The 12,143-nt window shown below is 44.8% G+C and overlaps 1 protein-coding gene across 1 annotated transcript in view; it reads right to left on the bottom strand.

Annotated features, from left to right (window-relative positions):
* elac2 (elaC ribonuclease Z 2) overlaps nt 1–11,742 on the bottom strand; it is a 73,431-nt gene extending 61,689 nt beyond the window's left edge. The window contains exon 1 of the mRNA XM_072483124.1: nt 11,358–11,742. Coding sequence (XP_072339225.1) covers nt 11,358–11,668 — 311 coding nt within the window. The 5' untranslated portion in view covers nt 11,669–11,742. The remainder of the gene's footprint in view (nt 1–11,357) is intronic.
* Nucleotides 11,743–12,143: the final 401 nt, after the last annotated feature.

The following is a 12,143-nucleotide window of genomic DNA, read 5'->3' as shown; positions in this document are numbered from 1 at the left end:
GTAGTTTCAGCACCTTCTGCAGCTCACTTGGCAGAAGAAAAGCAGCTGCTGAGATGCGGTGATAAAAGGTTGCTGGCGGGTTGGGGGGGGGGGGGGGGGTAGCGGAACAATACTGTTTGTGTTAAAGAGCAAAGAAGACGCTTTTACATGTTTATTTTCTGTTCTAAAGAGCCAGAACAGGCAAGAGTTAGAGAAGGTTAGTCGTCGAGAGGTGTGCCTTGCTGGTAATAATTCAATCTGAGAAACTCGAAGCAGATTGGAACGATTGTCGAAGGACACGGTCCTGTGTGGTGAATCTCCACTGGAGAGCTGGCAGTGATGTTTGAGACTGTTCGTTTAGTGCTACACGTCTTCCAGAAGAGTGGCACAGCGGAAACACATTTTGTACGTCATTTCAGTTGTGTTAGTCCGGAACTTACCTTTTTATTCAGTCTGATGTATCAGTTGTCTCTTAATTAATTAATGTTTGATCTATGTTGATCTGAGTTTGTTTGTTACAGTAAAAGTCTTAAAAAGTGAAACCTTAGGGGCAACACGGTGGTGCAGTGGTTAGTACTGCTGCCTCATGGCACCGAGGACCTGGATTCGGATTCAGCCCCAGGTCTTTATCTAATAATAATAACTTATTGTTACAAGTAGGCTTCAATTAAGTTACCGTGAAAAGCCCCTAGTCACCACATTCCGGCACCTGTTCGGGAAGGCCGGTACGGGAATTGAACCCGCTACTGGCCTTGTTCTGCATTAGAAGCTAGCTGTTTAGCCCACTGTGCTAAAGGAGTTTGCACATTCTCCCCATGTCTGTGTGGGTCTTACCCCCATAACCCAAAAGATGGATTGGCCACGCTAAATTCTGAACTTTTGTCCTACAGTCATTTCCATTGGTCATCTAGGAAATTCATCTCTTTTTAAAAATTATCAGCCTCTGTGGGGATCATAACATCTTGTTGTTACCAAGTGCACTACTGACATCCAGTGGCTGAATAACAACATTCCAGAAGGCGTCATTTTTTAACACGCAAGTTATATTTCTATAATAAGAGTGGGCTCGGAGCCCAGGCAATCTGCTTTTGAAATCTATACAACTTTGGTGAAATTTGTGACTCCGAGCCATGGCAATGTATCTTATTAATGTATCCTGCTTTAAATTTGTGCAACTGCCTCATTGTTGGGTAAACACTAAATCAGAATAGCAAGATTTGCACACTAAGGGTGAGATAAGCTTTATATGTGGCCTCTGAGGTTCTCCAATATCTTTGTGACCCACATAATTTTTTCTTGGGATATACCTGAAGTATATACACGAACAACAGTAACTTATCGACTATGAATCACTTTGGGACGTCCCAAGAACAAGAACAGTGATGCATTGCTGCAAGTCTTCTTACTCAATATCTAATGCTCGTGCAACCAACACTATATAAAAAGAACCTACAAAAAGCTAACACCTCAGAGACCCAAATAAATTGCATGATAAAATACATACAAAAGGCACTCTGAAATCATGGTCACATGCAAATTACAAACCCATGGACAACTTTCAACATACGAGGCACTTAAATAGTCTAAAACAGAGGGCAAGCAAGGTAGAATGGATTTTGAGATAGTAATAGCGTTGGTGGAATGGCAAGCAATTTACCCAACATCCATAGCAGCAGAGAAACCCTTTTATCTTAGAGCAGTTCCTCTGTTGCTACGAATGCTGGGTCAATTGTCTGTTACTGAAAATATTTTTCAGTACAAACAGTGACTAATTTTGAAAATAAGAACACATGCAAAAATAAAATGCATGGCCCCAAGATATCCATAATGGAAGGTCTCAAATGCTATTAATAGTTCTTGAACATCAGTCCACTCCAGCTGACTGTTTTTCTTTACAGCCAAATAGGCTGTTTTGTTTTGTAAATAACTGTCGTCAACAAACACATCGTCTCTCTTTTCAGTTTGTAGCTCACATCCACGTTGGGCTACTCCTCAAACCAGTGATATTTAGAGCACAACTCTCCTCTGCCCCAACCTCTGTTAGGAGTTTGGGAATCACCGCCCCACACATTTGCTGGTGTCTCCAATTTTACATGAGCAATGGGAGATCAGAACAAACGATAGTGCATTTATATTGAAAATGAAATGAAAATGAAAATCGCTTATTGTCACAAGTAGGCTTCAAATGAAGTTACTGTGAAAAGCCCCTAGTCGCCACGTTCTGACGCCTGTTCGGGGAGGCTGTTACGGGAATTGAACCCGCCCTGCTGGCCTTGGTCTGCTTTACAAGCCAGCTATTTCACCCACTGTGCTAAACCAGTCCCTATTGCACCTTTACTTGACTGTTACCTGGGATGCAGAGGGGGAGAATTATCTTATGTGGAACAATTGAACAGGCTGGGCCTGCATCCACTGGACCCAAGAAGATTGGAAGGTGACCCTACTGAAACATACAACACCCTGAGGGGACTTGACAGGGCTGAAAGGACCTTTCCCCTCCTAGGCTTGGCTAAAACCGGACACAGTTTAAAGATGAAAAATATTTTTTTACTCTGAGGGTGGTGAGTCTGTGGATCTCTCCCTTGCCCAGACAGCTTCTTGAATTTATTAAAGAAAACTAGCAATATGGAAATAAAAGTTAAATCAAGCCAAAGTGAAATAAGGAAATTTATTAAACAAAGTAAGATACGGTTAGAGAGCAGAGCCGGGATGGAAAAAAAAGAGCATGAGAAAGGCTGAGAGCAGAGCCAGGAGGATAAAGGAGCGCAAGACTGCGAGTGGAACGCTAGCTTGTATTTAGAGCCCCTCAGGTGGTATCAGGATTCAAAAGTGATGCGAGGCAAGTTAAAGCATCTGATTGGGCAAGTACAGCACTACTTTCGTCACTTCTAGATTGTAAGGGCTATATTATGTAGTAACAACGACCAGGGAAGAACGGCCCTAGCAGAATTGTAATTATTTTATTTTAAGTATCTTCCAAAAGGTTTAATTTAAAGGGTTAAGTCATGCCAGGAGAGCGCAAAGCTCTATGTGGGAAGCCGGGGACACAGTGTTCAGAGCCAGCACGTGCAGGAATTGTCTGCAGCTCCAGTTCTTGGAAGCCAGGTTTTGGAGATGAGGCAGTGGCTGGTGGTCACTGTGGATCATCCGCAAGGCAGATAGGGTGTATAGAAAGGTGGTCGCACTACAGGCTAAGACTCCACAGGCAGGAAGTTAAGAGGTGACCACCAAGTAGAGCAAGACGACTAGGCAGGCAGTGCAGGAATCTCCTGTGGCCATTCCCCAGTAAAACATATACTGCTTTAGATATTGTTGAGACGAAATGGCCTTTCAGGGAAAAGCTGCAAAAGCAAAATTTGTTGCACCATGGTCAGCTCTGCTGCACAGTGAAGGAGTAAAGTGTGGGAATGCAATAGTTATAGGATTCAATCGTAAGGTGAATAGATAGGTGTTTCTGTGGCCGTAAACGAGACTCCAGGATGGTATGTTCCCTCCCTAGTACTAGGGCAGGGATGTTTCAGAGTGGCTACAGCACATTGGGTAGCATAGTGGGCAGCACAGTTGCTTCACAACTCCAGGGCACCAGGTTTGAATCCCAGCTTGGGTTACTGTCTGTGCCGAGTCTGCACGTTCTCCCAGTGTCTGCGTGGGTCTCCGCCGGGTGCTCTGGTTTCCTCCTACAGTCCAAAGATGTGCAGGTTAGGTGGATTGGCCATGCTAAATTGCCCTTTAGTGTCCAAAAGGGCTGGGTGGGGTTACTGTGATGCGGGGATAGGGTGAAGGTGTGGACTTGGGTGGGGTGCTCTTTCCAAGGGCCTGTGCAGACTTGATGGGCGAATGGCCTCCTCCTGCCTGTAAACTCTATGATTCTATGATTCCTGAGGGGGAGGGTGAACTGCCTGGAGTCGTGTTACACAATGGTACAAATGACATTGGTTAAAAAAAGGGATGAAGTCCTGCAAGCAGTATATAGGGAGTTAAGTTGAAAAGTAGGGCCTCAGGGTTACTACCAGTGCCACATGCTAATCAGAGTAGGAATAGCAGGATATATTGGATGAATATGTGGCTGAAGAGATGGTGCAACGTGGAGGCTTTCAGATTCTTGGAATATTGGGACCGGTTCTGGGGGAGATGCGACCAGTACAAACTTGATGGGTTACATCTGGGCAGGAACGTGACGGATATCCAATGGGGTGTATTTGGGAGTGTTGTTGGGGACGATTTAAACTAAAATGGCAGGGGAATGGGCATGTATGCAAGGTGTCAGAGGATGGCAGAAAAACATGGGCAAGATCAAAAGACAGAAAAAAGAATAAGAAAAGTGGCAGGCCGAGAAACCAAGGGCCCGAATCAAAAGGAGCACAGTGAAAAGTAATGGGAACGGGACAAGGAATGTTAAAAAGGCAAGCCTTAAGGCGTTGTGTCTTAATGCACGGAGCGTTTGCAATAACGTGGATTCACACAAATAGATGTAAACGGGTGTGGTATTGTCGGGATTACAGAGATATGGCTGCAGGGTGACCTAGGGTGGGAGCTGAAGACCCAGGGATATTCAGTATTTAGGAAGGACAGACGTAAAAGGAAATGGTGATGGGGTTGCATTGCTGGTTAAAGAAGAAATTAACGCAATAGTGAGGAACGGTATTAGCTCCGACGATGTGGAATCTGTATGGGTGAAGTTGAGAAACACCAAGGGTCAAAAAACATTCGTTGGCTGCTGTATAAAGACCCCCAAACTGTAGTGATGTTGGAATGGCATTAAACAGGAAAGTAGACATGCATTCAATCAAGGGACATCTGTAACTAAGAGTCACCTTAATCTGCATAAAGATTGTGCAGGGCAAATCAAATTTGTAACACTACTGTCAAGGAGGAATTCCGGGAGTGCGTACGGGATGGTTTAATGAACCAATACGTTGAGGAGCCAACTCGGTAACAGGCCATCCTAAATTGGATATTGTATAACAAGAAAGGAAACAACGGCAATCTAGTTGTGCAAGGTCCCTTGAGGGTGAGCGACCATAATATGATAGAATTCTTCATCAAGTTGAAGAGTGACTTAGTTGATTCTAAGACTAGGGTATTAGAATCTAAAATAAATTAATTACAATGTTATGAGGCTCGATTTGGCTATGATGGGTTGGAGGTGTTACTTAAAAGGGACGACAGTTGATGAACGGTAACACTTGTTCATTCCTGTCTGGCACAAAAACAAAAACAGGCAAGGTAAGCAAACCATGTATACAAGTGAAATTAGAGACTGTATTAGATCCAAGGAAGATGCACACAAACTGGACAGCAGACCTGAGGATTGTGAGCAATTTACAATTCAGCAAAAGAGGATAAAGGGGGCAGGACGGTGGTGCAGTGGTTAGCAAGGCTGCCTCACAGCGCCCAGATCCTAGGTTCGATCACGGCTCTAGGCCACTGTCCATTCTCCCCGTGTTTGCGTGGGTTTCACCCCCACAACTCAAAAATGTGCAGAGTACGTGGATTGGCCACGCTAAATTGCCTCTTAATTGGAAAAAATGAATTGGGTACTCTAAATTTATAAAAATAAAGAAGATAAAGGGATTGATTAAGAAGGGGAAAATAGAGTATGAGTGTAACCTTGTGGGGAGCGTACAAACTGACTGTATAAGCTTCCTTTAGGTACTTGAAGACAAATGTAGGCCCCTTGCAGTCAGTAGCAGAGAGATTTATAATGGGGAACAATGAAATGGCAGACCAGCGACATATATTGGTTCTGTCTTCACAAAGGAGGACACAAACTACGTACCAGAAATGTTGGGGAATACAGGATTTAGTGAGGGAGGAATTGAAAGAAAACAGTATTAATAGGAAAATGGTGCTGTAGTGTCGGGGAAATTGATGGGACTGAAGGCCTGATAAACAACATCCCAGAGAATTTAAGAAGGAAGTGGCCCTGGAATAGTGGATATGCATTGGTTGTCATCTTCCAAGATTCTACAGACACTGGAACAGATCCTGCAGATTGGAGGGTAGCTAATGTAGCCCCACTATTGAAAACGGGTGGTAGAGAGAAAACTGAATCTGGTTGGCAGACAGGAAACAAAAAATAGGAATAAATGGGCCTTTTGCCAAATGGCTGGCAGTGACTAGTGGAGTACCGTAGGGATCAGTGCAAGGACTTCAGCTATTCACAATATATTAATTATTTAGATGAGGGAACTAAATGTAATACCTCCAAATTTGCAGATGACACTAAGTTGGGTGGGAGGGTGAGCTGTGAGGAGGTGCAGAGATGTTTTGTTGTGATTTGGACAAGCTGAGTGGTAGATGCTAGATGATAGATGCAGTATAATGTAAGGTTATCCACTTTGGTAACAAAAACAGGAAGGCTGATTATCTGAATGGCTATAGATTGAGAGAGGGGAATGTGCACCGAGACCTGGGTGTTCTTGTACACCAGTCGCTAAAAGTAAGCATGCAGGTAAAAAGGCAAATGGCATGTTGGTCTTCATAGCAGATGGACCCTTCCTGTTGATTCCCTTATTTCCTATACTTTGTCGTTATCATTTTTTTGGTCCATGGACCTTTAATGGACATATACCTTTAAGTCGAGCAGGGAAAGTTGCAAAACGTGCAAAATAGCACACCGTGCTATGAAGATTTAGCCTTTGAACAGAAGAGTTAAGCTTTATGGCACCCGAGAGATTAGAGGGATTTTATTTGATTGGTTGGCTGGCAGTCAATGGATTAGCCAAGGACCATACTCTGCCCAGCAACAGGCAGCGATTGGGTTCTGCCAGGTAGAGCTTTTTCAGAGAACACGCGAGAAAGCTCCTGGATGCTGAGAGGAGAGATTGTGTGCTTCTCTTTCTCTCTCTCCCAAACAATCTCTGCCTGCTAGTTCTGAGTCTGCAGAGAAGTCTTGAGACCCAAATGAATCTACAATGAAAATTATTACAGCCTGAAAGCAAAGACATCCAACTAGAGGCTGAGACTGAAGAAAAACCCAACCAGAAGATGTCCGACTGAGAGTTTTTATCCTTTAGTTTTAGTATTTTTTACACCCCTCTTTTCCCTCTTGTGTTTGTCTGTCTTATGTGTGTAGAAGGTGGGGCAAGTTAAAGAGAGGGGGGTTAGGACTTAAGATAATAGTTCACCAGATGTATTTGCTGCTTTCTACTTACAGTTGTTATTAATCAGAGTTAATTGTGTTTAAATTTACAAATCTGGTGACTAGTTATTGGTCAGCCAAAGACCAAAGATTTGGGGTATTTTAAAAATTAAGAGTTAATTTAATTGTGTTGTGACTCCAGGTCAAGTGGGCCTGGAATTGATTGTGCACTCACCCAGGGTTTCGTAACAATAACAAGGGTGCAGGGATCTCCCGCTGCAATTATACAGGGCCTTGGTGAGGCCACACCTGGAATATTGTGTGCAGCTTTGGTCTCCTTATCTGAGGAAGGATGTTCTTGCTCTAGTGTGTGCAGCAAAGGTTTACCAGACTAATTCCTAGCATGGCTGGACGGGACTGAGATACTGAGGAGAAATTGTGTCAGTTGTCATGTGAGAGTACCTTTAAGAAACGGGTGTTTAATAAATGGGTATGCATACAAGTATCTGTAGTGAGAGTACCTTTAAGAAATGGGTGTTTATTACTGCAGTGATGTCAGAGAATGGGTGGAGCTGGGCTGTCTGTCAGGTTTTTACTTTCGTTTTAGGCTGTTTGCTGCAGGGTGTGTTTTAGTTTCGTTTTCAGTGTTGGAGCTGAAGCCAGACCAAGCAGGTGTACTGCTGTTCTCTCTGCCATCAAAAGACTTTCTCTTGATCATTTGGTGAATTCAGAATTATAAATGTTTTTAGTAGTGACTTTAACCTGATGTGCTTCTGTTAAAGGTTTTGCTTTTAAGTCTTATGGATGTTAAAAGGAAAGCTTAAAGGATTACTTAGTGTTGTAGTCTTTGGGGCTGTATTTGAATTGATGGTTGCTTAGATGTTCACTGCATGTTTTAAAAAGGTTAACTTGAGTTCATAGAATAAACATAGTTTTGCTTTAAAAAAAACCTTTACCATTTCTGCTGTCCCACACCTGTAGAGTGGGCAGTGTGCTCCCCATACCACAATTTATTAAAAGTTGTGGGTCAGGTGAACTCCATGATACACTTTGGGGTTCTCTAAACCCTGGCCCAGAACACAGTTAGGACTATACTTGCTGAAGTTTAGACGAATGGGGGGGGGGGGGGGGGGGCGATCTCATAGAAACCTCCTCTAACAGGACTAGACAGGGTAGATGTAGGAAGAATTTTCCTGACGGCGGGGGTGTTCGGAGTCAGCGGTCACAGTCGGAGTATATTGGGTAAACCATTTAGGACTGAGATGAGGAGATATTTCTTCATCCAGAGAGTGGTAAGCCTGTGGAATTCACTACTACAGGAAGTAGTTGAGGCTAAAGCATAGTTTGTTTTCAAGAAGGAATTAGATACAGCTCTTGGGGTTAAAGAGGTGACAGGATATCGGGGGAAAGCAGGAACAAGTTACCGAGTTGGATGATCAGCCATGATCATAATAAATGATGAAACAGATTCAATGGACCGAATGGCCCACTCTTGTTCCTATTTTCTATGTTTCTATGTAAGAACAACAGTTTGTTTTTGTCAAACCAGTAATTGGTGTTGTTTTACCATTAGCATTTCAAAACTTAAATTGTTATATGGCAAATTGACTCTGTACATAGTGAATAAGGGGGGGGGGGGCGGTGGTTAGTTCAGTTGGCTGAGGGGCTGGTTTGTGATGAGGAGTGACGGCAACGGCATAGATTCAATTTCTACACCAGCTGAAGTCATTCAGTCTTCTCAACACTGCCCCTCACCCAAGGTGTGGTGACCCTCAGAATAAATTAAAGGGGAGAGCAGCCTGTGGTCCTCTGGGACTGTGGCAACATTCACAGTGAATAAGAACACAGAACAAAGAAATGTACAGCACAGGAACAGGCCCTTCGGCCCTCCAAGCCCGTGCCGACCATGCTGCCCGACTAAACTACAATCTTCTACACTTCCTGGGTCCGTATCCCTCTATTCCCATCCTATTCATGTATTTGTCAAGATGCCCCTTAAATGTCACTATCATCCCTGCTTCCACCACCTCCTCCGGTAGCGAGTTCCAGGCACCCACTACCCTCTGCGTAAAAAACTTGCCTCGGACATCTACTCTAAACCTTGCCCCTCTCACCTTAAACCTATGCCCCCTAGTAATTGACCCCTCTACCCTGGGGAAAAGCCTCTGACTATCCACTCTGTCTATGCCCTTCATCATTTTGTAGACCTCTATCAGGTCTCCCCTCAACCTCCTTCGTTCCAGTGAGAACAAACCGAGTGTATTCAACCGCTCCTCATAGCTAATGCCCTCCATACCAGGCAACATTCTGGTAAATCTCTTCTGCACCCTCTCTAAAGCCTCCACATCCTTCTGGTAGTGTGGCGACCAGAATTGAACACTATACTCCAAGTGTGGCCTAAGGTTCTATACAGCTGCAACATGACTTGCCAATAATTATACTCAATGGCCCGGCCAATGAAGGCAAGCATGCCGTATGCCTTCTTGACTACCTTCTCCACCTGTGTTGTCCCTTTCAGTGACCTGTGGACCTGTACTCCTAGATCTCTTTGACTTTCAATACTCTTGAGGGTTCTACCATTCACTGTATATTCCCTACCTGCAATAGACCGTCCAAAATGCATTACCTCACATTTGTCCGGATTAAACTCCATCTGCCATCTCTCCGCCCAAGTCTCCAAACAATCTAAATCCTGCTGTATCCTCTGACAGTCCTCATGGCTATCCGCAATTCCACCAACCTTTGTGTCGTCTGCAAACTTACTAATCAGACCAGTTACATTTTCCTCCAAATCATTTATATATACTACAAACAGCAAAGGTACCAGCACTGATCCCTGTGGAACACCACTGGTCACAGCCCTCCAATTAGAAAAGCATCCTTCCATTGCTACTCTCTGCCTTCTATGACCTAGCCAGTTCTGTATCCACCTTGCCAGCTCACCCCTGATCCCGTGTGACTTCACCTTTTGTACTAGTCTACCATGAGGGACCTTGTCAAAGGCCTTACTGAAGTCCATATAGACAACATCCACTGCCCTACCTGCATCAATCATCTTAGTGACCTCCTCGAAAAACTCTATCAAGTTAGTGAGACACGACCTCCCCTTCACAAAACCATGCTGCCTCTCACTAATACGTCCATTTGCTTCCAAATGGGAGTAGATCCTGTCTCGAAGAATTCTCTCCAGTAATTTCCCTACCACTGAAGTAAGGCTCACCGGCCTGTAGTTCCCTGGATTATCCTTGCTATCCTTCTTAAACAGAGGAACAACATTGGCTATTCTCCAGTCCTCCGGGACATCAACTGAAGACAGTGAGGATCGAATAGTGGGCGAGTTGGATGTGACAATGAAAGCCACGGATGAAACCTTTGAATCATACCTTTCAAAAGGTTCCTGAATCCAAACTCTCATTCAGGTTCCCCGAGGGACCTTGAACCATGTTTCCTCAAAAATCTGGTCTAACCCGTAAAAGCAAAGGAGGGGTGGAAATGATATGCTTACCTCTGCCGGGTCAGGAGTTCCAGATCCCAACCCCATTAAAACCGATGGCATTGGGAATTGGGGGGGGGGGGGGGGGGGCAGGGATCAGGTCCCTTCTGCCACTTTTAAGGGCCTCTAGAATAGGCCCAACTCCATAAAGATTTAGCCAGCTCCTCACTCAGCCAGACCTCACCATTTCCTGTTCCCATTTCAAATTGGTAACATAGGGCAGTGGTTAGCACTGTGGCTTCACAACACCATCGACCCGGGTTTGATTCCCAGCTGGGTCACTGTCTGTGCGGAGTCTGCATGTTCTCCCCATGTCTGCGTGAGTTTCCTCCGGGTGCTCCAGTTTCCTTCCGAAAGACGTGCTGTTAGGTACAGCACAGAACAGGCCCTTCGGCCCTCGACATTGTGCCGAGTTTTGTCCGAAACCAAGATATCCCACTCCCTGTCATTCTGGTGTGCTCCATGTGCCTATCCAATAACCGCTTGAAAGTTCCTAAAGTGTCCGACTACACCATCACAGCAGGCAGTCCATTTCACACCCTAACCACTCTCAGAGTAAAGAACCTAACTCGGACAGGTAATTTGGACATTCTGAATTCTCCCACACATGAACAGGCGCCGAATGTAGCGACTAGGGGCCTTTCACAGTAACTTCAATGCAATGTAGGCCTACTTGTGACAAAAAGCTTATTATTATAAATTATTATTATAAATATAATAATTATTAGTATTTTATTTTTAAAGGGAGTTTGGCAATTGTAGAGATTTCACAGGGTGACACCCAGGGTCTTCATAATTTACCTGTTGTATTCAGAGAAGACATAGAGGGAGGCTGCAGCCTCTCTGCTCCCTGAGCCCACGACCTGCAGGTAGACCGTGGAAGGTCCGTGAGTGTCCACGCGTTTCCTCTTCTCCCTGGACTTGATGTGCCTCAGGGTGTCCTTGGGCGGCTTCTCCCTCCTGCTGGAAAGCGTCCTGCGGTCCCCAGCCGGGTTGAGGGACATGCTGGAGCCGGTGGGGAGCCGGAGGGGAGAGGCAGAGGGTGGGGGGAGGGCGAGTTGGAAGCAGGATCGGTGGTGCAGCGTCCGGCGAGCGAGTCTGTGCAGCAACATACAGACTGGCAATTCAGCAGCTTTCACCTCTCGTGCATGGTGCTCGCTCTCTCTCTCTCTCGCTGTGTATTCAATATTCTTCCGTCGCTGTTTTCTGACAACTTCTGGTACTGAATCCCCGCCCCGGAGATGCAAAAAAAAATAAAGTCACTTCCGCAATGCATGCAAAGAGATAAAAACTACACTCCCCAACAGGCACACTCACAGTGCAACTTCTCAATGCTGCGGAGCGTTGACAATCAGAATGACAACCACTAGAAATTACACTACTCCCAATAGTTCAGACAAAAATTACAGCAAAGAAAAAAGCGATACCAAAAGTTGCCAATCCACCGTGACAACCATTGCAGGTCACAGTCTGAGCAATCACAGTATTGCTTTTGGTCGCAGAAGTTAATTTCAAGAGTGAAAGGGACATTTTGACAATTGATTATGTCTCTGCCAACAACAGGAGCTGGTTTTCAGACAGTGTGCT

Source organism: Scyliorhinus torazame, chromosome 18 (assembly GCF_047496885.1).
Source record: "Scyliorhinus torazame isolate Kashiwa2021f chromosome 18, sScyTor2.1, whole genome shotgun sequence".
In the NCBI taxonomy this organism is placed as follows: Eukaryota; Metazoa; Chordata; class Chondrichthyes; order Carcharhiniformes; family Scyliorhinidae; genus Scyliorhinus; species Scyliorhinus torazame.
This window is presented reverse-complemented; position numbering and strand designations above follow the sequence as displayed.